Source organism: Ovis canadensis, chromosome 8 (assembly GCF_042477335.2).
Source record: "Ovis canadensis isolate MfBH-ARS-UI-01 breed Bighorn chromosome 8, ARS-UI_OviCan_v2, whole genome shotgun sequence".
Lineage (NCBI taxonomy): Eukaryota > Metazoa > Chordata > Mammalia > Artiodactyla > Bovidae > Ovis > Ovis canadensis.
The window spans coordinates 90,092,782-90,120,036 of NC_091252.1; the positions used below are offsets into that span (position 1 = coordinate 90,092,782).

General features: G+C 39.4%; 1 protein-coding gene across 1 annotated transcript in view; it reads left to right on the forward strand.

The window, feature by feature from the left end:
* Positions 1 to 17,748, forward strand: part of OPRM1 (opioid receptor mu 1) — a 40,982-nt gene extending 23,234 nt beyond the window's left edge. Inside the window, exons 2-4 of the mRNA XM_069598770.1 lie at positions 12,312 to 12,664; positions 13,553 to 14,073; positions 17,704 to 17,748. Coding sequence (XP_069454871.1) covers positions 12,312 to 12,664; positions 13,553 to 14,073; positions 17,704 to 17,748 — 919 coding nt within the window. The remainder of the gene's footprint in view (positions 1 to 12,311; positions 12,665 to 13,552; positions 14,074 to 17,703) is intronic.
* The last annotated feature ends 9,507 nt before the right edge of the window (positions 17,749 to 27,255 follow it).

The window sequence follows — 27,255 nt, forward strand, 5'->3', positions numbered from 1 at the left end:
CCCTCCTGATGCGAGCACACTCTACTATCAATGCCTACCAGCCAAAAGCCACTGGGAATATACCTAGAGGCAAATGAAATTTGACATTAATTTTGCTGCAGCAGAATCACAGGGATTTTAATTTTTGTTTGGTGATTTAGAAGAGGATTCAAGAAAGCAGAGCTCTGTCTGGATAGGATGCTGTCTCAGAACAAGAGGAGTTTGACACATGGGCATCAAAGATTTTTTTTAATATAGGAGACAGAATTAACAGAGTAGAGCTAGAGTCATCACTGACTAATAAGCAGTTGTCACTTAATGTTAACCAGGAAAGGGAGATGTCTGCCTTTTTTATGGTTCTGAATGATTTTGGTTTTATCTCTAACCAGGCATGATTATAGAATCCACCTGTTTTTGTCTATTGCATCACAACCAATCGTGAAGAGTTCTCCTCTTAGGCTGATATCCTATAGAATTGTGTTCCACAAAGAAATATCACAACCCAGTTGTCAGTAACTAGACTTGCTTCCTGAAAGCTGTCAGGGCTTCTTTTCTTTCTCTCTATCGTTCGGCCTCACTACTTTCACACGTCATCTGCGCTTTTCCTTTGGCAACAGGGGAGCGGAAAAAAATGGTGATCAACGACGGAATGATAAGATGACATGGGATGGGGAGGTATAATTTATTTTTGATTTGTTCTCAAGGAGTAGGGAATACTTTAAATGTATGAATACTTTAAAAGATGAATGGGAATTTCAAATTTAAAGAAATTATATAGATGTGGGCTTTGGGGTCAGGAGAATCGAGCCTGTCGTTCAGACAGACACATTGCAGAACACAGATTGAGTCTGTTCGCTATACTCCGCAAACTTACAGAAAAACAACAAAACAGGTAATCCTAATACCATCCACACATATATTACATAGCAGGAAGATTTCATGTGCAAGCTTTGCTAAAGGTTGAAATTTATTCTCAAGTTCATAAATAGCACAGGATTTGCCTTTATTAAATACTCAAAGTGAATATAAAATAATCTTTCATTTTTAAAATGACTGAGAACAGGCACAAGATTTTACTTTTGGCCCCTTTACTCCACCTTTCAGAATTTTTTTTTTTTAAAGAACACAAGTTAAAAATCAATAAATCAATGAAATAAATTTTTGAAAATTATAGATAAGTTCCCAGTAGGCAATATGAATGTTTAAATGGTCCTATTAAATGTCACTCCTGCTTTCTCTGCTGTTTGAACCAACTGAGAGAGAGCCCAAAACGAATCAGCAAAGAAAAAAGTCAACCTTATTACTGAAAAATACTTAGCTGATGTGACATAGTTATGCAATAATAATGGCTCCTGAATTATAAACCCAGAATGAAATATAGTATCCCACAGGCCTGGCCCACTGGCAACCTCCCCATGTGTGGACCAGCCCCTTTACAATTTGGAACCTGGATCAGTGGAATATACCGTGTTCCCTTTTAGCAGTTAAATTTCAGAGAGAGAGAGAGGAAAAGTGGCAGAGCTGTACATAACCAACTCTTTATCATAAACACATAAACTGGATAAGTTACTCCTTTTGAAAAGAGTAAATGATGAAACAGCGAGATCAGTAGTGTTAAGGGTTGCTGATGATGTTATTCTCAAATTATAAATTCAGAGGCAAGTGACAAATGCTGAAGATGACCACATGAACAATAGAAATGTGATGGGAGGAGAGGAATTGTCATTTTTCATCCCAAGGATAAAGTTATGTTCAGCTGTTTTTTTGATACAGATCAAATACATTTGTTAGATAACCAAATAAAATAAGCATTTTTTTAGTGTCTCCTATGTGCTGGACTTAGAAGAGCTGCAAGACTCAAATTCTACCTGAGGGGTTTTCTGTGTGTTTCAGGGAGGCAGCATGGATGAGTGAACAGACTCAGGGTAACTCCAGTTCTGTCGCTTACAGGCTTTATAACTTTGAGTAAAGTATCGGATCTCTGAGGCTTAGTTTTCTCATCTGTAAAATGGGGATGATAAAGTGCCTTTCCCCTCAATGTTATAAATTTGCTTAGTGCAATGTCAGGCCAGTAGCCACTATAAATGAATGTTACTCTTCTCATATATAAGAAAAAGTTTAGAAAGATGTTAGCCAAAATGCTATCTCTGGATTATAGTATTCCATTTTTTTTCCTTTGTGCTTTCCTATATTATTTATTTTTACAATAAGCAAGCACCACATTTTTTAAAAAATCAAAAATACATTCTGAAGAATATCTATATTTTCAAATTATTAAAAGGAAATTTCAAAAATGTTTCAACAACCACATAATAAGAAAAGTCTTTATGAAAAATAGATGCAAAACATGTACATACACACACCATAAAGGAATTAAATTTGACAGTTTTAAGAAACAGAAAACCATGATGAATAAAATTAAACATTAGCAGCCTGGAAGAAATATTTATAGTATCCATTTTAATCTCTAACAAGTCAATAAGAAAAAAATGATCCAAAAATGGGCAAAAAGTAAAAACAAATTAATACAGAAGGCAAAATAACTCATCAAGGAATACATTAAATTATTTTCAACCTATAATCATTAAAATTTTAATTAAAATGATAATGACATGTTATATATCATTCATAGACTGGTAGATATTTTAAGGTTTTTGACAACAATTTTGCCTTATCATTTTCTATAGTAAAGTAGAAAATAATTTTTTCTCTAGCTTTGTTGATCAAAATTTATTTCTATTAAGACTATAGAAAAATCTCTTCCCATTCTATAAGTTTATATAGAAATTGTAATGTATATTTTTAATTTTGTTAAATTTGGGAAAATTTCTATCAAATTTCTTTCTTACATGAGCTATAAGATTTATAAGGAAATTAGGTATAAATGTGATTTAGTATATTAGAATATATAAAATATATGCATTCACATATAGACACACTTGTAGCTGTGGTACTGCTACAAACTTGTTCTTTCAGAAGCAAGAATTCTGATAAATTCTATTTATCAGAATTTAATAATATTATAAATATTTAAAAATATTGAAAATATTATAGTCTATGAATAAATGCATTTTATGTTGTATAACCAAATATAATAATAATGGAAAAGAGCCATTTTCTTGGATATTGATAAAAATCAAATCCCTCATTTACAAAAATGTGTCCTCTGATTAGAAGACTTTTCCACAGACTAGCTTCTGGCTCTGACATTTTAAAAATTCATTTCTTTCTCATTCACATCCTGAAGTATTGTATCCTTATATAACATGTTATATGCTCTCTCCTTCTCTTCCTTCCTCTCCCCCTCTCTTCTCTTCTGTCCCTTTATGAAACTTTGTTCTTCTCTGCCTTCAACATTCTTCACATTTTTCATCATACAGAAAGGCAGTTTCATCCACTTGCATGATTGGAAATAACATCTAGAGTTTGATGACCTATAAATAAATTGCCCAGCTGAACTGCAAACATATATTCACATATAATGGTCATGTTTCCTTTGTTACACAACATAATACACTCAAAAATGAACTCTTTATCAAAACCAAATCTCCTTTCCTTCTTCTCCTTCTCTGCTAAATAATGGTATTACTATCTATCCATTCTTGCATGCTAAAACTTGTAAGTTCTATTTCACCCTTCCTCCTTTACTCCCTATTTCTAAAAATATAATTAGCTTTTGCCTTTCTAATTATCTCAACTCTCCATTCATTACATCTCCTTCAATGATGGTTATTTTGCTATTACTGATTGTTATGATGGTGATGGTCATGGTGTTTGTAGTGCATAAGAAAGAATAAGCACCCTTTGAGACATTGCTTCAGCAATACGTGAACCGTGAACTTCCAGATGTTCAAGCTGGTCTTAGAAAAGGCAGAGGAACCAGAGATCAAATTGCCAACACCCGCTGGATCATGGAAAAAGCAAGAGAGTTCCAGAAAAACATCTATTTCTGTTTCATTGATTATGCCAAAGCCTTTGACTGTGTGGATCATAATAAACTGTGGAAAATTCTGAGAGAGATGGGAATACCAGACCACCTGACCTGCCTCTTGAGAACCTATATGCAGGTCAGGAAGCAACAGTTAGAACTGGACATGGAACAACAGACTGGTTCCAAATAAGAAAAGGCATACGTCAAGGCTGTATATTGTCACCCTGCTTATTTAACTTATATGCAGAGTACATCATGAGAAACGCTGGACCTGAAGAAGCACAAGCTGGACTCAAGATTGCCAGGAGAAATATCAATAACCTCAGATATGCAAATGACACCACCCTTATGGCAGAAAGTGAAGAGGAACTAAAAGGCCTCTTGATGAAAGTGAAAGAGGAGACTGAAAAAGTTGGCTTAAAGCTCAACATTCAGAAAACGAAGATCACGGCATCTGGTCCCATCACTTCATGAGAAATAGATGGGGAACCAGTGGAAACAGTCTCAGACTTTTTGGGGGTGGGGGCTCCAAAATCACTGCACGGTGATTGCAGCCATGAAATCAAAAGACACTTACTCCTTGGAAGGAAAGTTATGACCAACCTAGAGAGCATATTAAAAAGTAGAGACATTATTTTGCCAACAAAGGTCCATCTAGTCAAGACTATGGTTTTTCCACTAGTCATGTATGGATGTGAGAGTTGGACTGTGAAGAAAGCTGAGTGCCGAAAAATTGATGCTTTTGGACTGTGGTGTTGGAGAAGACTCTTGAGGGTCCCTTGGACAGCAAGGAGATCCAACCAGTCCATTCTAAAGGAGATCAGTCCTGGGTTCTTTTTGGAAGGAATGATGCTAAAGCTGAAACTCCAGTACTTTGGCCACCTCATGGGAAGAGTTGACTCACTGGAAAAGACTCTGATGCTGGGAGGGATTGGGGGCAGGAGGAAAAGGGGACAACAGAGGATGAGATGGCTTAATGGCATCACGGACTCGATGGACATGAGTCTGAGTGAACTCCGGGAGTTGGTGATGGACAGGGAGGCTTGGCGTGCTGCAATTCATGGGGTCACAAAGTGTCAGACACAACTGAGTGACTGAAATGAACTGAACTGAACTGAGACATTGCACTTGAGAATCCTAGAGTAAATTACAGATGTTCCCCAAAAAAACCTGGAAACATGGTGACTGAACTTGAGAGAGAGGTTCTAAGTCAACTACATGGAACTGATAGGTTTAAATCATGGATTGTAAGAGAGTAAAACAAAAGAAAAGGAGCAAACTTGGTTCTCCTTAAAAAATATGGTTCTGTTACCACATTCAGTATAAGGAGAAAATATCTCAAAATTCCCAGTACATTCCCAGCATGGGCATCTTTGAAAAGAAGATTAAAAACCTTTGCATACCTACCTCGATTAGCTACATAGTGGCTGAGTATATCAGCAATGCACATCCAGAAATACACATGGCACGCAATGCAGTTACTGCACAGAAGATCATTTCATTTTTAAATGGAGCCTACGGAAGGGCAGAGAGAAGGTCTCAAACATTTGTACATCTCTCTATGCTTAGTTTCTTCCACCATAAAAGAAGGTGATCAAATGATGTGGTCCTCAGAGGCCCCCTCAGATCTCACTTCTCATCATTCTATGACTTTCTATGGCCAAAGTTCTTCTCAATTTGACAACCAAATGACAAGGCAGAAAGGAATACTCCATGTTCACTTTTACTTCAAAAGCCATTGGTTCCCGTAAAAAATTTGTTTCATTTTACCATAAAAAAATAAAATAACCCAAGCCCTTTTTCCTGTATTCAGTTTGATTTACTGGTGCCCATCTTGTGCTGGATTCTATGCTGAATCGATAATCTATTATGGTTTTAAATTTTTCTGTTCATGCTGTCTTTCATATTATATACTTGCATTGAGTATATGCACCATATCATCACCAAAATTTTTATGTTTGTTGCACTCAGTGCAGTAGACAATAATTCTACTGATAGTCTATACTCTAAAAATGTATATTCTACAGCATATGCTTGAGCTTCTCAAAAAGCAATTTTCTAATATTGACATTGATAGAATTGTTTTATTATATTTTGAAGTTTTCCTTGTTGTTCCTTCAATATTAAAGAAATGCCTAGGGATATATCATAATTTGTTATTAGTGGTAACCCATTTGATTATTTTTTATGTCCAAAACTTTCAGATTCTAAAATAAGAGAATTTCCTTTTCTCTTAGCACTCTCAAACTTGAAAGCTAAAGTGTTTCTAAATTCTAAAAATCAGTCCTTTAGAATAAAAATAAAACATTGTTATCTATGAAGCAAAGGCTGAGGTAGATGTTCTAATAATGTTTTTCAAGTAATTTGGTCTAAAGAGATGAAAATCAATATTTCAGGAAATAAAAATCTGAAGTCACAGATAAGAATATTTCAATGACAATGGTTTACATACATCAGAGGATTTAGCATCATATTTTTCTATAGTACATCAATGTAATCTATCACCAAATATGGGAATCAAGAAAAAACATGTTTTTTCATATAAACTTTTGAGGAGATAAATGTGCTGAAGTAAAATTTTCAGAAATCAAAAACCAAAAAAAAAAAAAAAGCAGGAAATAAGCAGTTTCAAAAGGCATAATGCAAAAAATTATTAAACAGAGTCTCTTGGCCGTAATGGAACTCTCTGCTTTCATTTTCTTTCCTCTGCCCTGATGTGCCTCCCTGTTCTCTACCAATCCTCCACCTCAGTTTCCAATTCCAACAAGAGGATTTGAAGAACCTTTTAAAATGCATGCAATAAAATGAGAGAAATGAAAAAGAAAACACGCAAATAGGAAGCCAAAAGAGAACGAAATGATGAGATTAGCCAGAGACCCAGTACAATAGAAATATATTAGATTCTAGTGCCTTTAGAATTCTATGCAATTATTAAAAGGACCCACACATTTCACTCTGATTTTTTCTAGCACCAAATGCAAAAATAAAAACAGGATCAGTTATTTGTTTCACATTTTCTATTTATAAAGTACATCCATTGCCTGAAGGAAGCAGGTTTTTGTCCCTTTTCCATCTGAAGGCTATTTTTCCGTTGAATTGTCATTAATGTATGATGGAGTAAGAAGAAGTAGGAATACAGAGAACAACAGCAAAAAAAAAAAGTAGATGTAGATGAAGAGAGAGCACCACTCAATCAAAAAGACTCATGGTTGTTACACTCTGGTGATACAGGGGCAGAAAGAGGCAGTGTGTCTTTGTTTAATTTCCTGTAAACCTAGCTTGGTCTTCTCTTCTGAGGCAAATTAGCAAACAATAGTCATTTTTCTGCCTGCAAGGCTTAGAGATCTAAGAATACTCCTGTCTCATTTTGCTAACATAAACTCATTGGAAATTTGGTCACTGACCACATAAGACCACTTGAAATAAATGTAAATAAAATGTTTTAGAATATTTTATAGTAAAGCGAGAAATCCCTTGTTTGCTCCACTAAGCTAGTGGAAAACTTAACAGAAAATAACAAATTAATATATAGTCTGTTTGTGTTAATGCCTGATGAGAGTGTATCATAGGTTTTGGTTGTTTTCAATCTCTCTCTCTCTCTCTCTCTCTCTCTCTCTCTCACACACACACACACACACACACACACATTTGCCTGAGACAACAGAATGGTCTAGATAATAGAAGAGAGATTCAGGTGGGTATTCATATATCTACTTTCTTCTTCTAAATAACAACCTGAAATGTAGGACAAGTGACTTTATTTCATCCAATTTATCCAATTAATCATGAATATCAAAAGATGACACTCTGAAGTTTTTTCTCTATTAAAACTGTGAATTTTTCTACGTGAGGGTAAGTGGATATAAAAATCATGACAGATATGAAAAAGTATCCAAGCACAATGCTGAACATAGAAAAGGGGCTCATTGAATCCTTGAAGAGTTAGATAGCTTTCTTCTTCACAGGTAAACAGTAAAAGAGAAAAAAGAAAAACTTCATTTGTCAAAAACAACAAAGGGCAGAATATCAGCCCCCCAAGAGATAAAAAACACCCTGTACATCCCAGGTGGTTCTATTGTGAACTCCTTAAAAAATTAAGAATACAGAGAAGAACTGTACAAAAAAGATCTTCACGACCCAGATAATCACGATGGTGTGATCACTCACCTAGAGCCCGACATCCTGGAATGTGAAGTCAAGTGGGCCTTAGGAAGCATCACTACAAACAAAGCTAGTGGAGGTGATGGAATTCCAGTCGAGCTATTTCAAATCCTGAAAGATGATGCTGTGAAAGTGCTGCACTCAATATGCTAGCAAATTTGGAAAACTCAGCAGTGGCCACGGGACTGGAAAAGGTCAGTTTTCATTTCAATCCCAAAGAAAACCTATGCCAAAGAATGTTCAAACTACCGCACAATTGCACTCATCTCACATGCTAGTAAAGTAATGCTCAAAATTCCCCAAGCCAGGCTTCAGCAATACATGAACCGTGAACTTCCAGATGTTCAAGCTGGTTTTAGAAAAGGCAGAGGAACCAGAGATCAAATTGCCAACATCCACTGGATCATGGAAAAAGCAAGAGAGTTCCAGAAACACATCTACGTCTGCTTTACTGACTATGCCAAAGCCTTTGACTGTGTGGATCACAATAAGCTGGATAATTCTGAAAGAGATAAGAATACCAGACCACCTGATCTGCCTCTTGAGAAATCTGTATGCAGGTCAGGAAGCAACAGAACTGGACGTGGAACAACAGACTGGTTCCAAATAGGAAAAGGAGAACTTCAAGGCTGTATATTGTCACCCTGCTTATTTAACTTCTATGCAGAGTACATCATGAGAAACGCTGGGCTGGAAGACACACAAGCTGAAATCAAGATTGCCGGGAGAAATATCAATAACCTCAGGTATGCAGATGACACCACCCTTATGGCAGAAAGTGAAGGACTAAAGAGCCTCTTGATGAAGGTGAAAGAGGAGAGTGAAAAAGTTGGCCTAAAGCTCAACACTCAGAAAACGAAGATCATGGCATCCAGTCCCATCACTTCATGGGAAATCGATGGGGAAACAGTTGAAACAATGTCAGACTTTATTTTTCTGGGCTCCAAAATCACTGCAGATGGTGACTGCAGCCATAAGATTAAAAGACGCTTACTCCTTGGAAGGAAAATTATGACCAATGTAGAGAGCACATTAAAAAGCAAAGACATAACTTTGTCAACAAAGGTCCATCTAGTCAAGACTATGGTTTTTCCAGTGGTCATGTATGGATGTGAGAGTTGGGGTATAAAGAAAGCTGAGTGCCAAAGAATTGATGCTTTTGAACTGTGGTGTTGGGGAAGATTCTTGAGAGTCCCTTGGACTGCAGAGATCCAATCAGTCCATCCTAAAGGAATATATACCAGTCCTGGGTATTCATTGGAAGGACTGATGTTGAAGCTGAAACTCCAATACTTTGGCCACCTGATGCAAAGAGCTGACTCATTTGAAAAGACCTTCATGCTGAGAAAGATTGAAGGCAGGAGGAGAAGGGGACGACAGAGGATGAGATGGTTGGATGGCATCACCGACTCAATGGACGTGAGTTTGAATGGACTCCAGGAGTTGGTGGTGGACAGGGAGGCCTGGCGTGCTGTGGTTCATGGGGTTGCAAAGAGTCAGACACGACTGAGCGACTGAACTGAATTGAACTGAAAATAGGTAGAGAGCCATGTGAAGCTCACGATGGTATACGAAACTGGCAAGATGGATTCTGGAATGTGGGTGGAGTAGGTGTATGCTAAGTAGTGTGTGATTCTTTGCAACCCCTTATGACCCCATGGACTGTAGCCCAACAGGCTGTTCTGTCCATGATATTATAAAGGCAAGTATACTGGAATGGGTTGCCATTTCCTCCTTGAGGGGATTTTCCAAACCCAGAGACTGAATCTGCGTCTCTTCTGTCTCTTGCATTGGCAGATGGATTCTTGACCCCTGAGCCACCAGAGAAGTTCATCCTGTTTTCATGCATCCTTGATCTTTTTTGTTTCTGGACAAAGACAGGGTCATCACAACTCAAGAATTAACTCAAAAACACAATAGAATAACAAAAGGTTTACAAAGCCTATCTCATTGCAAAAGTAGTTAGTTCAGGGTGGCTTCATTTAGTACATGTGGGTCAAAATTCAGTGAGGTTTTGGTAACTGGGGAAATAGCTTGAAGAACAGGTTTGAAAATAAATAGGAGTTATAGCCACAAACAAGGGAGGACATTTACAAACAAAAGATATACATGGAGCACAAAAGAATAGATGACCTGCCCATGAAATGAGTTTCCTGACACCCTTTCCCTAGTATATCATCTGAAAGCTCCATAAAAATCACTCTACTGGATCAATCATTGAAGGTTCTGAGAATCTATTTTTCAAATAGTTCTACGGCAATTTATTCGGAATCATATTGCAAATAAGCTACTAGATCACTTAGAACAAAATTTCAAAAATACATACTAGGAAAATTTCTGTAGGATAACTAGGAAGGAGAAAAATAGCTTGGCCCACTACCTAGAGGAAAAGACCCAATTCAGTGACTGCAGCAGGAATGAGCAGTGTCAGGAAGGCCCTATTGTCCATGGGAGACACTCTGGGAATACGTCACCTATCCCTCCCAGTTTGTTTTGTCCACTTTGCCACCAAATTCATCTCTGACTCAGTAAGAAGTAAAAGGCCCGAAGGATGGGTGAAGGATTGTGTGTTGACATCCAGGAGTTCGACTCAGACCCACCTTCCTTTGGCTCCCTTCTTTGGCACGCTTGCTCACTCTGGTGTATACACTCCTATAGCTTGTAGTGTGAGTCTAATCATTCATGTCACTTTCCGGGGGCAATGTTCATACTACCACATAGAACAGGACAAAATGAAAAGCTCATGTTTGCTGGACAGCATGACCCCTTTTCTGATCAGACTATTGTTTTAGATTGAAGCCTTTGAAGCTATACTGGAGGCAACTGGAATTCTCAGACCTTTAGTCTTGTATTATTCTTTCACGTATTTTGGAAACTGCTGAACCCTTTTTTATATGTCGCTGTGATTTAAAGTGTGAGTAACTGAGATAAGAATACTGCCTATCTGTAGAGGAAGGATCTTTGAATAAATGGAGAAAATTAAACATCATTGTTCCCATAAGATGCCAAGCGAAGTAACTTTCATAGACAAATATTCACTTTTTCTTTTGTGATGTGAGACTCTAACCTAACTTTGTTTCACAAAATATCTCATTCTAAAGGAGGAAAGGCTTTTTTAACTGAAATAATCATACATTAATAAGCACATAGGGCTAAGATGAGCCTGAAGAAAAGGTTAGAAGTATAATGAGTCATAAACTTTACATAAATCAGTAAAGAAACTGATTATTTAACATAAAACATTGTACTAAATATAAGCTGTGGAATGTACGTCTACTGCCTGAGATGGTGACTAACGCAGTCGAGTGTGCTATGGTATAGCTAGCAAGGTTTGGGGAGTTTGGTTTATTTTTGTTTTCTTTCTGCTTTTGAGGGAGAAATTTCAGCTAATAAACAACATCAAAAAGTTTAAAACTTCTTGAGCATCAAGGTCAATTACTCAAAGGTCCTAAAAGTTATATCTTTTATTTCATTTTTTATTTTTTACTTCAGAAGATTTGGGTTGGGAAGATCCCCTGGAAAAGGAAATAGTAACCCCCTCCATTAATCTTGCCTGGAGAATCTCAAAGACAGAGGAGCCTGGCATGCTACAGTCCATGGGGTCACAAAGAGTCAGACATGACTGAAGCGACTTAGCACACAAGCACGCTACAATCAAATTGGTTTACCTCTTCAAAGATCAAACCCATGTCTCCAGCAGTGGCAGGCAGATTCTTTAGCACTGAGCCACCTGGCAAGCACACATATGTATATAGACTCTAGTACAATTACATTGTTCCATAGTTTTAGTTGTATATATGAAAATTTTATCTTACTTACTTAGAATTAAATGTATTATTACTCACTGTGTAGATACTTTACTGAGAGCTCCCTGAGTCTATTACACTTATCACAGTGCCTGGCACATTTTTTAAAAAAAAGCAAATAAACCAATCAATCAGTATGGCAGCTATTCTTATAACCATTTTACAGATAGCGAAACGGAAAAGTAGAGAAATAGGTACATGATTATAAATGGCCAACCTAGCACTCTGAAAGAGTTCCTTTATATCTAATCTCAGATGTTTTCCACTAATCCTTGCTATTGTTTTTGCTTTGGTTTTGGGAGGGTTGTTTGGTTTTTGCCTTTTAGTTTTCAATTTTTTTTTTTACTAAAAACTTCATTGCATTTCACACTGATGGGTTTTTTGGGTTTTTTTCTTTTTTTTGACTCTACCACTGCTTTTCCCTCATCTTCTAGGTACACCAAAATGAAGACTGCCACCAACATCTATATTTTCAACCTTGCTCTGGCAGATGCCCTAGCAACCAGTACCCTGCCTTTCCAGAGTGTCAATTACCTGATGGGAACATGGCCGTTTGGAACCATCCTGTGCAAGATTGTGATCTCCATAGACTACTACAATATGTTCACCAGCATATTCACCCTCTGCACCATGAGTGTGGATCGCTACATTGCAGTCTGCCATCCTGTCAAGGCCCTGGATTTCCGCACTCCCCGTAATGCCAAGGTCATCAACATCTGCAACTGGATCCTCTCTTCAGCCATTGGTCTGCCTGTGATGTTCATGGCAACGACAAAGTACCGGCAAGGTGACTGATGATGCTGCGGGCCTGGGCGGTGGAGAGTATACAGATAGATATGTTGGTGACGTCATGACCCAAGTAGAATTTACAGAGTGGTCCAGTGCTGTGCAAACTGCAGCTTTGATGATTCTTTCTCATAAAATACTTTTGAATATTTTGAAATAGGAATTTTCCCCTAAAATTTTAAGCCCAGTGAACATTTTAGAGAGAATATAAACCAAAATCTATCCATTCCTGATTCCTCTGCACTGTAATCATTCCTGATTACTTCATCCAAATGATGGCAGCAGAAGAACACAGATCTTTAAACACTAATTAGAGCTTAGACCCAAAGAACATTAAGTGGAGGCTTGTTTGAAAATGTCAAGTGACTGCCTACATGACAAGTGTGTCTTTTTAGACCTCATTTCAGAATGAGAAACCACCCATCAAAAAGAGGAGTTTAGGGAATTTCCTGGTGGTCCATTGCTTAGAACTTGGCACTTTCACTGTGGTGCCCTGGGTAGGAAAACTAAGATCCCACAAGCTCTTCAGAAGTCAAAAAAAGAGGAAAAAAAAAGTGGAGTGAAGGCACCCAGTAGCTGGGAACTCCTAGAGTCTGGACAGTGATTATATTTTTATGTCAACTTAGACTCCATAGAGAATCTAGCTCATGGTGAGAGATACATAACATCATCAAAGTAGACAACCAAATGACATATTTGGAAAAATCAACAGAGATCTGAGTTTTTTCCCATGAATTCTTTAAATCCTCCTTCCAGGATTTGTGTACCAAGAGCCATTTAAGTTACCTCAGGTCAAGGCTATAAATTAGAAAGCGAAATGGCAATATTAACACCTGATGATAGCATTAAATGTTGCTGCTAATTCTTCCTTATACTTCTTTTTCTCTAGGTTCCATAGACTGTACACTAATATTCTCTCACCCAACGTGGTACTGGGAAAACCTGCTGAAAATCTGCGTTTTCATCTTTGCCTTCATCATGCCTATCCTCATCATTACAGTGTGTTATGGGCTGATGATCTTACGCCTCAAGAGTGTCCGCATGCTCTCTGGCTCCAAAGAAAAGGACAGGAACCTGCGAAGAATTACCAGGATGGTGCTGGTGGTTGTGGCTGTGTTCATTGTCTGCTGGACGCCCATTCACATCTACGTCATCATTAAAGCCTTGATCACAATCCCGGAAACTACTTTCCAGACCGTTTCCTGGCATTTCTGCATTGCTCTAGGTTATACCAACAGCTGCCTGAACCCGGTCCTTTATGCATTTCTGGATGAAAACTTCAAACGATGCTTCAGAGAGTTCTGTATCCCAACTTCCTCCACCATTGAGCAGCAAAACTCCACTCGAATTCGTCAGAACACCAGAGACCACCCCTCCACAGCCAATACGGTGGATAGGACTAACCATCAGGTATGCAGCTTTTAGGACTGGGTGTACCTACCAGGGATGACATAAAAATTACAGAGCTTTTTAAAGTCCAACATTAGAATCCATTAGAAGTGGACTGGTAACTCAGGGGTTGAGGTCAGTACAAGGAGGGAGGGAGGAGAGGAGGAAATTATTATCACTGTGGCCGAGGAACACTTCATTTTATAAACCGAGCTCTATGTATTTGGCACATAATCATTTAGATATAGAGACATTCCAATTAGAATTCCATAAATCTGCTAGAAGTCTGTGTTGCCGCAGCCTTTTCGTCTATGCAAGGTTAATGACTTCAGCACATTGAAGAAGAGATCCTCATCTAGAATTCTGATTTCTCCTAATGTTAGGTGTTTTGTGCATATCATTCCAACATCCCTGTCACTTCTTTTTTAGCTTAATATATTGGTTTTATTTCTTGTTCACTAGAATACAGAGCCCAGCGGAGGACACACTGCCTTCCTTCAGCTCATGTGGATTCCACCAGGAATAGATGGCTTTTATAACTGGTGGCCTTCCCTGGTGGCTCAGATAGTAGAGAGTCTGTCTGCAATGCAGGAGACCCGGGTGGGATCCCTGGGTTGGAAAGATCCCCTATAGAAGGAAATGGCAACCACTCCAGTATGCTTGCCGGTAAAATCCAGACAGGAGAGTCTAGCGGGCTAGAGTCCATGGGGTCACAAAGAGTCAGGCATGACTGAAGCGACTAACATGACGACGACGATCAGCAAGAGGATGAGTAGAGAGAGACAGGGGAAGGCGCACAGACTTTCAGCTGCCTTAACTTTGACATAACACATTTGACTTTCAACTACAGTCCTTTGGAACAAACTGGTCACAAAGCCCTAACCAAGGGCAAAGGAGGCTGGGAAATTTAGCAGGGGGTATAGAATTAAGTGACCACTAGCTTTGCCAGAGTGCTTCTGTGGCATCTGCCTCTATCCCCAAGTAAAGTCCCTGTCACTCCTCTAAAGCCAGTCCTGCTCTGGTTCTGTGGTTGCAAAGAGAGCATCAGCATTTTGCCCACTGTGGTAATGGAGGACGATGTTCTCAGTGTCCCAGAAAAGGAGAAAGAAAGTCAAATGGACACCTTTACTTTGTTAACTCACTGACTTGTAAATTTTCATACCTGAACTCAAACCTATTGCTTCTTAGAACTAAATTAGTTTTATAACAGTATTAGTTATAAACTAATATTAAAAATTAGTTATAAACTAAATTAGTTTTATAACTGACTGTAGCCCACCAAGTTCCTCTGTCCCTGGGATTTCCCAGTCAAGAATATTGGATTGGTTTTCCATTTCCTCCTCCAGGGGATCCCTCTGACCTAGGGATCAAACCCGCATCTCCTGCATTGGCAGGTGGATTCTTTACCGCCAACTCACCTGGGAAGCCCAGTCAACATGCCCCTTGAGGCTAATATCATAAGGAGTGACTATTTCCTGGAAGATGTATCCCTACACATAAAAGAGTACAGACGGAAGCCTGCATGGAAGAGGCCAGATTTACACACAGCAGTATAATCACACAAGAAATCAAAAAAAAAAGAAAAGAGAAAAACATCTGTCTCTAGGCTACTGTTGCCTGTTCAGCCTCTGGTTTCGAAAATTTGGCCTCTGACCTGTTAAGTAAATCAGTCACTTACTTATCAATGTAACCAAGTAAATTTCCAAATAATGGTGCCAGCATCCCCCAAATCGTGGCGTATGTGATTTTATAACACAAAGCTCAAATGCAAACTCCCTGTGAAAGTAAATCCTCATGTCAGAAGCTTAGATAAAGTTTCTAGGTTCAGGGAGAAGCCATGGGAACAGATGGCTCCATGACAATCACCCAGAAGCCAAATCAAGGGGCCAGAAGGAGAGCCTGACTCCCTTAAGATGCAGCTGCTTCATCTCTGCTTTCTCTTGTCCCACTACGCCACCAAACCGACCCCAACCCGGGCTCACCCTGCTAATTGACTGCAGGACTAATGCAATATGGCCCAGATGGATCTGTCATAGGCGCATTAATCCTCATACCCTCGATATTAAATCATGCTCAAATGAACCCAGGAACTGGCAAGCCCTAGGGAGCATGAGGTAATGATGGCAGACCTACTTCCAACCAAAGGGAAATGATTAACTTATTATGTCTCATTTCTAATTCCATTTCCGAAAGGAAAGCCAGAAAGAAGTGTTTTCCTACTCTGCTCCTTTTTTTTTTTTTTCCTTCATCATCAAGACCTCGAATCCTGTTCTTTTTGCTAAGCATAGCTCCTTCTCAGTGGCTATGGAAATCTTGTGAATAACTTAGAGAGGGTAGGCATTTAAATAGATTTTTCTCTAAGGCGAGGATAATACATTAAAGAGTGCAACTTCAAACTCTCAGTCCTAAACTGTGGTTCAAATATTTTACATTGGAGAAATATATTTCTATGGGAACAAGACGATGGCCATTACAAAGGATTAGTTCTTTCTCCTTAAGCACCAGCTCATGCCTTCCCTCTCCTTTGGAGTGTGGGTATTGGCCTTATACCCTGGACCACTGCCGGGCCTTCTCGTCACATTTGATCCTCTCAGCATCCTTCATTTGCCTTGCTCTCCTGGCAAGACAGCTCCCAGCCTGTCTGCTGGAGCGTGTTTCCTGAGTTCACCATGAATGTCCTCTAGCTGTCCTGCCACTGCCCTTGAGTCCCCTCCAAATCCTGTGTTTCCACATCCGTGTGGTCCTTGCACAGTCAGAGAGAGGAGAAAGGAAGCTAATTAGGGAAGCTCTGTTCTGAGTAACTAAAAGGTTTGCCTTAAAAATACATCCAATTAGGGCTTATCTTCATTGCTGCCTCTATGAAGCAGCATCAGTGTCAGATAACAGCAGAAACACATTAGCCCTGGAGCTGGCTGCTTTCCCAAAATGCCCAGCTGGGAGAGTTGGACAGAGAAGGGCCGCTGCTGGGGAAAGAGGAAAAGACATACTGACATATCTGAAAATTAAGAGAAATCAAAGATTTCTTTCACTAATTGCCACTGGTGTGTCATCATCAGAATCAAGGCAGTTACACACATACATTTAGAACAATATACGAGCCTTTGATGATCACTTCAGTAATATATCAAAATGGTAACATTATTTGAGGAAAAAACTGGAGACTTTATGCCTCCAGTGGGGTCTATGTGGGGTTAGTGGTACAGAATCTGCCTGCCAATGAAGGAGACACATGAAACATGGGTTTGATGCCTTGGTCGGGAAGATCCCCTGAAGGAGGAAATGGCAATCCACTCCACTATTGCCTGGAAAATCCCATGGACAGAGGAGCCTGAGAGGCTAGAGTCCATGAGGCCACAAAAAGTCAGCCACAACTGAGCAATTGAGCACACAGAATACATAGGCCGTAGTTGATTAGTTTACAAGTTCAGTATCTGACAGGAAGGTTTTGTTCTTTCTTTTTTCTTTTAACTCATGAGCCATCATGTTATGAGACAGAGCTAATTGGATTCATATTAACTTTTTAACTGCTCATCTTAAATTTATACCATTGTAGATACTGATGTCCTGACTTAGTCTTTGTATTTTCTCAAGAAATGTGTTGTTCTATCTATGTCATATCTCAAGCACATTAGTCAACTTCATATTCTGCAGATCAGAGATCCAATATCAAACCTTCCCAGGGTGTCTGTATTCTGACAACTGTATACTGAGACCATGTTCATACAACGCAAAGTCAAGTGGAGAGGTGGCAGTTATCAAGGTAATTCAATAAACCTTATAAGAGAGTTTTGTGCCCAGAATAAACTTTGAGTCACATAGATAGGTAAGCGCTACTTAGTGAGTTCTGGCTGCACAACAAATCATTCCAAAATTTATTGGCTGAAAGACGCCATTTACTTAGTTTACAATTCTATTGATCAGTGATTTGGGCTGGGCTAAGATAGACAGTTCTCCCCAGCCTTAGTTGGGCTGTCAGCCAGCTGATTTAGTGGCCATAGTGAGAATGGCTGGCTCTTCATGGATCCGCACCTTCTCTCATTCATGTTAGCTGAGGCATGTTTCCATGGTGATCACAGGCTCCAGATTCGAAGGATGGGAAAACAGACTCCACCTATGGATGTTCGGAGCTGCAGTCACATTGCAAAGGGATGTGGATGAAGGGAGGGAAGTCATTGTGGCCACATCCGATCACCATCTACAGTAACACATGCTGCCTGGGTCAGGCAAGTCACAGCTTCCTGAGAGGACAAACCACATCTGCCTCAGTCTTCCTTGTACCTCCATATCTGAATACGTGAATGACCTCTGAGGGCTCTTGGTATTTCAGGAGATACGGAAGGGGCCAGAATGATCCTTTTCCTGGAACTGATTGACAGGCTAAAGGATCGCGTGGCACCTTGACTTATTTCATACTTACCCTTCAATAAGAGGAAAATATTCACAGGAAGGATTCTTCATTTTTTTTCTCTCCAGCCTTTAGTCCTCTAATCCAGTTACACCTTTCAAAAATTTTCTTGCATTTGTGCTTGTCTTCTAATTCTAAGTAAATGCTAGTGATGAGGCAATCAAGAACGAGACTCAGTGCCCTAAAGAGGTCATGTCCTGGCTCATTATGGGGGAAAAAAAAAAAAAGATAGGCTCATATTCCTTTGTGCATTCCAGGGTCCAGCCTACTGCTCCAGAATAATGCGTGATTTATGTTCAACTTGTCTTTAAGTCTTCTAGATCTTTGTTAGGTAGACTTAGGTAAAGGTATTCATTTTCCATTGGCTGTCAGTGAAGTTTAATTTCTTTGTATGTGTACCACCCTTTTGTTGTCCTCATTGGATTCTATTTGGCTTCAAAACACTTCCATCATTTGCTCAAATCGGTCCAGGTCCAGCTTAGACATGAGACCACTACTGACCACTACTGACCTGCCTTCCTGTGTGCCTTCCACTCTAATCATATTCTCAAATGCATTTTTGTTTTGACAAAAGATTGATTTTTAATGCATAACGTTATATTGGAAAAGAGAATTCTATTGTATCTGCTGGATTGTTGTTAATATTCAGTTTGTATTAACTATAACTATAATATTAATAATAATGGTATCTTACTCATATGATAGATAGCATGCTGATTAAAAAGTACTTTTATCATATCAGCTTCTAATAATAACCCTAATGGGTAAACATGAAAAAAATAAATGTTCAAGGAGGTTAATAATTATACAATATCACATCACCAGTAAGAGGTAAAACTCAGACAGACATGTAGAATTCTAATATTTTCTTAACTTTTTATTTTGTACTGGAGTATTAACAATGTTGTAATAGTTTCAGGTGGGTAGCAAAGGGACTCAGCCATACATATACATTTATCCATTATCCCCCAAACTCCCCTCCCAACCAGCCTGCTACACAAGACTGAGGAGAGTTCCCTGTGTTATACAGTGGGTCCTTGTTGGTTATCTATTTTAAATATAGCAGTGTGTATATGTCTATCCCAAACTCCCTAACTATTCCTTCCCTTCAACCTTCCCCTCAGCAACCATAAATTCATTCTCTGCAAGTCTTTTCCTGTTTCATAAATAAGTTTGTTTGTATCATTTCTTTTTAGGTAGAATTCTAATACAAATCCAAAACTTTCCTGTTATCCCACAAAACACCATTATGCATTCAAATATTAGGGTGTGGCCTCAAGCAGAAGATTTCAAGCTTTACTATGAACTCCAGAATAATTTTGGGGGAACTCTAAGAAAGACTGGTTCACTGAGTCAGGGTAGGATCCAAAAATCTGAATGTTGAATAAAGTACTAAACTGAAAACTCCGAATTAAAATATGACTTCATCCAAACATTATCACAGTTACTGGTGTGTCTAACTTGAGTAACCCATTCAGTCAAGATGATTGGCCCTATGTCTTTCACCAAATGAATCTTGTGTTTAGCAAAAAGATGTTGATATCCTTTGATAAAGCCTTATCAATCAGTGAGTCTTGTAGGAGAAAGTAACACAACAGTGATAAAGCTAATGTTATGTTCAGTTCACTTCAGTTCAGTTCAGTCGCTCAGTCGTGTCCGATTCTGCGACACCATGAATCGCAGCACGCCAGGCCTCCCTGTCCATCACTAACTCCCAGAGTTCACTCAGATTCATGTCCATCGAGTCAGTGATGCCATCCAGCCATCTCATCCTCTGTCATCCCCTTCTCCTCCTGCCCCCAACCCCTCCCAACATCAAAGTCTTTTCCAATGAGTCAACTCATCGCATTAGGTGGCCAAAGTAAGAAGCGGTGGCAAGAATACACAGAACTGTACAAAAAAGATCTTCACGACCCAGATAATCACGATGGTGTGATCACTCATCTAGAGCCTGACATCCTGGAATGTGAAGTCAAGTGGGCCTTAGAAAGCATCACTATGAACAAAGCTAGTGGAGGTGATGGAATTCCAGTTGAGCTATTTCAAATCCTGAGAGATGATGCTGTGAAAGTGCTGCACTCAATATGCCAGCAAATTTGGAAACTCAGCAGTGGCCACAGGACTGGAAAAGGTCAGTTTTCATTCCAATCCCAAAGAATGCTCAAACTACCACACAATTGCACTCATCTCACATACTAGTAAGTAATGCTCAAAATTGTCCAAGCCAGGTTTCAGCAATACGTGAACCATGAACTTCCTGATGTTCAAGCCAGTTTTAGGAAAGGCAGGGGAACCAGAGATCAAATTGCCAACATCCCCTGAGTCATGGAAAAAGCAAGAGAGTTCCAGAAAAACATCTACTTCTGCTTTGTTGACTATGCCAAAGCCTTTGACTATGTGGATCACAAGAAACTGTGGAAGATTCTGAGAGAGATGGGAATACCAGACCACCTGACCTGCCTCTTGAGAAATCTGTATGCAAGTCAGGAAGCTAAGTTAGAACTGTACGTGGAACAACAGACTGGTTCCAAATAGGAAAAAGAGTACGTCAAGGCTGTATATTGTCACCCTGCTTATTTAACTTCTATGCAGAGTACATCATGAGAAACGCTGGACTGGAAGAAACACAAGGTCGAGTCAAGATTGCTGGGAGAAATATCAATAAGCTCAGATATGCAGATGACACCACCCTTATGGCAGAAAGTGAAAAGGAACTAAAAAGCCTCTTGATGAAAGTGAAAGTGGAGACTGAAAAAGTTGGCCTAAAGCTCAACATTCAGAAAACGAAGATCATGGCATCCGGTCCCATCACTTCATGGGAAATAGATGGGGAAACAGTGGAAACAGTGTCAGACTTTATTTTGGGGGGCTCCAAAATCACTGCAGATGGTGATTGCAGCCATGAAATTAAAAGACACTTACTCCTTGGAAGAAAAGTTATGACCAACCTAGACAGCATATTCAAAAGCAGAGATATTACTTTGCCGACTAAGGTCCATCTAGTCAAGGCTATGGTTTTTCCTGTGTTCATGTATGGATGTGGGAGTTGGACTGTGAAGAAAGCTGAGCACCGAAGAATTGATGCTTTTGAACTGTGGTGTTGGAGAAGACTCTTGAGAGTCCCTTGGACTGCAAGGAGATCCAACCAGTCCATTCTGAAGGAGATCAGGCCTGGGATTTCTTTGGAAGGAATGATGCTAAAGCTGAAACTCCAGTACTTTGGCCACCTCATGTGAAGAGTTGCCTCCTGCCAACTCCTCATCGATATGGCAAGCCCATTCCTAAATCCTTGGGTTACTATTTTTAAATCAGTTTCTTGACATTTTAATCAAAGTAGCAGGTCAAGAAATGACATACTTTGTATTTGTATTAACTATAAAACTATATTATCCCTAGCTAAACTGAAAGCGGAAGCCTAGTTTGTCAAATCAACTACATTATTCTCGAAATTCGGCTCTCAATTGTTTTTTAACAAGACATCTGTGGAGAGCCAATTTAAGATGGAAAAGTATTTCAATTCTGTGACAAAAGACCCAAAATGAGAATAGCTCGCGAAATTACCACACTTGACTACATTAATACATATTTTATGAATGGGGTCAAAGTGGCTATGCTTGCACTTCTTTGACTTAAAAGGAAAACAGTCCCAGTGATGAGTGTGTGAGAGAGAGAGAGCATACATGGGCATGATACAGGTGTGCCTCTATGCATGTGTAGTACTAAAGTATATCTAAGTTTAAAATGAATGCCACCATTCACAAGTAGCAGAAGAAATAGCATGTTTCTGTAAATTGACTACGGCCTGGGAAAAGCAAATCTTGTTTACTTGGAAGTATGTTTATTCCCACAAAATATTTGGCTATTAGTAATAACTGACCTGAATAGACATTTCTCCAAAGAAGATATATGGATGGCCAACAGGCACATGGAAAGATGCTCAACATCACTAATTATTAGAAAACTGAAAAATAAAACTACAATGGGGTATCATTTCATATAAATCAAAATGATCATCAAAGTCTGCAAATAATAAATGCTGGGGAAGGCATGGAGAAAAAGGAACCCTCCTCCTACACTGTTGGTGAGACTGTAAATCGGTACAGCCACTATGGAGAACAGTATGAGTTTCCTTTAAAAAACTAAAAGTGGAGTTATCATACAATCCTGCAATCTCACTCCTGGGCACATATCCAGACAAAACTCTAATTCAAAATATACATGCAAAATATACATGTACTCCAGTGTTTATTGCAGCACTATTTATAGTAATATAAAACATGGAAGTAATCTAAATGTACATTAAGAGATGAATGGATAAACATGTGGTATATATATATATATATATATATATATATATATATATATATACATACACACACACACACACACACACACACAGTGGAATAACAGCCGCAAAAAAAAAAGAATTAAATTAACACCATTTGCAACAACATGGATAGACCTAGAGATGATCATACTAAGTGAAATAAGTCAGTAAGAGAAAGACAAATAGCATATATATCACTTACATAAAAATGATACAAATGAAAGTGAAAGTCGCTCAGTTGTGTCCAACTCTTTGCGACCCCATGGACTATACAGTCCATAGAAATCATCAGACCAGAAAACTGGGCGGGTAGCATTTCCCTTCTCCAGGAGATCTTCCCAACCCAGGGATCGAACTCAGGTTTCCTGCACTGCAGGCAGATTCTTTACCAGCTGAGCCACAAGGGAATATATTTATAAAACTGGAACAGACTCACAGACAGGGAAAACAAATGCATGGTTATCAAAGGGGATAACAGGAGGCAGGAGACAAATTAGGATTATGGGAGTAACATATACCCACTACTATATATAAAGTAGATAAATAACAAGATCTATTGTACATCACAGGGAACCATATTCAATATCTTGTAATAAGCTATAATGGAAAAGAATCTGGAAAAGAAATGTGTATATGTACATATATAACTGAAACACTTTGCTGTACACTTGAAACTAACACAAAATTGTGAATTAGCTATACTTCAGTTTAAAATGGCTAAAAAAAGAAAAGAAGAAAACAGAGTTACAATATTTGCATTTGGATAAATTTAGGCTTGTCTAAAATAAGACTGTTAGAAATAACATTTATTAACCAGTTTCTATCCACTGTATCTTATTTAATCATATAAGGTGTGGATTATCTCTACAGTTGAGGAAATCAATGTTTAAGGAATTAACATGGCCAAGGTCATAGGTAAAAAGTACTGGCTGAGGAATGAGTCCAATTAAATTTTATATCATAGACCTACCCTACTCTCCTCCCAGTCTGTTTCCCCCTTCACTCAGTGGTGGCTTTGAGAACTAGATTATAGCATTTATATACTGACAGTTTGAAAGCCATAAGACCTTTATATAGGTTTGTTTGGATGTACTCAGTGTATTTTTGTATCTGCGTGTAAAAGTAAGCAGTCAAATGATTTTTAATGATTAGCATAGGGAATTAGAAATTCAGTAATGGGGATCTCATTTGACTCATTTGAAAAGGCCCTGATGCCAGGGAAGATTGAAGGTAGGAGGAGAAGGGAATGACAGAGGATGAGATGGTTGGATGGCATCACTGACTCAATAGACATAAGTTTGAGTGAACTCCGGAAGTTGGTGATGGACAGGGAGGCCTGGCGTGCTGCAGTGCGTGGGGTTGCAGAGTCGGACGCAACTGAATGACTGAACTGAACTGAGTGGGACTCTCTAATTTTCTAAGCCTAGAGACACAAGGATTCCCTTGCCACTGGCAGTCTTAAAAGTCCAAACATCACATTTCGCATGCATAAAACGGGACGCTACAAAAATTCAAATGTTAAGATTTGATATTTAGGGAATCAGAACAAATGACTCTTTCATAAGTTTTTTAGTTTTTACAAGTTCCACTGAGTTCTTACAGAACACTATTACAGTGAAATGCTAATATGTGGTCCATGAAAAAATAGGTGTTAGGTGAATATTCAGAAATGTTGCATATCTTATTTAGGTCATGGGGACTGATGCTGCGGATGAGCATTTTCAAGGCTCTGAAAAGCCCTATTGTGTGTTTATGTGTGTGTACGTGTATGAGTTGCGTTTAGTTCTCTATATGTACTCACATCTTGTTTTTAAGCTAAACTGTTCAAACTTATCTGAACACAGTCTGGTTTTTTTGTTTTTGTTTTTTTTCATTGAGCTTCTCTGGTAGCTCAGCTGGTACAGAATCCTCCTGCAAGGCAGGAGACCCTGGTTCAATTCCTGAGTCAGGAAGATCTGCTGGAGAAGGGATAGGCTACCCACTCTAGTATTCTTGGGCTTCCCTAGTGCTTCAACTGGTAAAGAGTCTGCCTATAATGCGGGAGACCTGGGTTCAATCCCTGGATTGGGAAGATCCCCTGGAGAAGGGATAGGCTACCTACTCCAGTATTCTGGCCTGGAGAATTTCATGGACTGTAGAGTCCATGGGGTACTTGATTTCTGGGACTTTCCTGTAGCTCAAATGGTAAAGAATCTGCATGCAATGCAGAAGACCAGGGTTCAACCCCTGGGTCAGGAAGATCCTCTGGAGAAGGGAATGGCAATCCACTCCAGTATTCTTGCCTGGAGAATCCCATGGACAGAGAAGCCTAGTGGGCTACAGTCCATGGGGTCTCAAAGAGTTGGATATGACAGAGAGACTAACACAGACATAAAAGCATTACAACGTTGTGTTCATTTCAACATTAACAGCAAAATGAATCAGTTATACATATACACAGGTCCCTTCCCTGTGGGACCTCCCTCCCACCTACTCCTCATCCCACCCATCTAGGTTGTCACAGATCACTGAGCTGAGTGCCTTGGGCTACACAGCAGATTCCCATTCAGTTCAGTTCAGTTCAGTTGCTCAGTTGTATCTGACTCTTTGAGACCCCATGGACTGCAGCACACCAGGCTTCCCTGTCTATCACCAACTCCCGGAGTTTACTCAAATTCACATCCATCGAGTTGGTAATGCCATCCAACCATCTCATCCTCTGTCATCCCCTTCTCTCCCCGCCTTCAATACTTCCCACCATCAGGGTCTTTTCAAATGAGTCAGTTCTTCACATCAGGTGACCAAAGTATTGGAGTTTCAGCTTTAGCATCAGTCCTTCCAATGAATATTCAGGACTAGTTTCCTTTAGGATGGACTAGTTGGATCTCCTTGCAGTCCAAGAGACTCTCAAGAGTCTTCTCCAACACCACAGTTTAAAAGCACCAATTCTTCAGTGCTCAGCTTTCTTTATAGTCCAATCCTCACATCCATGTGTGACTACTGGAAAACCATAGCTTTGACTAGACAGACCTTTGCTGGCAAAGTAATGTCTCTGCTTTTTAATATACTATCTAGGTTGGTCATAACTTTTCTTCCAAGCGTCTTTTAATTTCTTGGTTGCAGTCACCATCTGCAATGATTTTGGAGCCCCAAAAAGTAAAGTCTGTCACTGTTTCCATTGTTTCCCCATCTATTTGCCATGAAGTGATGGGACCAGATGCCATGATCTTCAGTTCAGTTCAGCTCAGTCTCTCAGTCATATCCGACTCTTTGAGACCCCTTGAATCGCAGCACACCAGGCCTCCCTGTCCATCACCAACTCCTGGAGTTCACTCAGACTCACATCCATCAAGTCCGTGATGCCATCCAGCCATCTCATCCTGGGTCATCCCCTTCTCCTTCTGCCCCCAATTCCTCCCAGCATCAGAGTCTTTTCCAATGAGTCAGCTTTCCGCATGAGGTGGCCAAAGTACTTTCAGCTTTAGCATCATTCCTTCCTAAGAAATCCCAGGGTTGATCTCCTTCAGAATGGACTGGTTGGATCTCCTTGCAGTCCAAGGGACTCTCAAGAGTCTTCTCCAACACCACAGCTCAAAAGCATCAATTCTTTGGCGCTCAGCCTTCTTCAGAGTCCAACTCTCACATCCATACATGACCACTGGAAAAACCATAGCCTTGACTAGACGGACCTTGGTTGGCAAAGTAATGTCTCTGCTTTTGAATATACTATCTAGGTTGGTCATAACTTTTCTTCCAAGGAGTAAGTGTCTTTTAATTTCATGGCTGCAGTCACCATCTGCAGTGATTTTGGAGCCCCCCAAAATAAAGTCTGACACTGTTTGCACTGTTTCCCCATCTATTTCCCATGAAGTGATGGGACCGGATGCCATGATCTTCGTTTTCCAAATATTGACTTTTAAGCCAACTTTTTCACTCTCCTCTTTCACTTTCATCAAGAGGCTCTTTAGTTCCTCTTCACTTTCTCCCAAAAGGGTGGTTTCATCTGCATACCTGAGGTTATTGATATTTCTCCCGGCAATCTTGATTTCAGCTTGTACTTCATGCAGCCCAGCATTTCTCATGAGGTACTCTGCATATAAGTTAAATAACCAGGGTAACAATATACAGCCTTGATGTACTCATTTCCCTATTTGGAACCAATCTGTTTCTAACTGTTGCTTCTTGACCTGCATACAGATATCTCAAGAGGCAGGTCAGGTGGTCTGGTATTCCCATCTCTTTCAGAATTTTCCAGTTTGTTGTGATCCACACAGTTAAAGGCTTTGGTATAGTCAATAAAGCAGAAGTAGATGTTTTTCTGGAACTCTCTTGCTTTTTCGATGATCCAGTGGATGTTGGCAATTTGATCTCTGGCTCCTCTGCCTTTTCTAAACCCAGCTTGAACATCTGGAAGTTCATGGTTCAAGTACTGTTGAAGCCTGGCTTGGTGAATTTTTGAGCATAACTTTGCTAGCATGTAGCTCTCTATCTT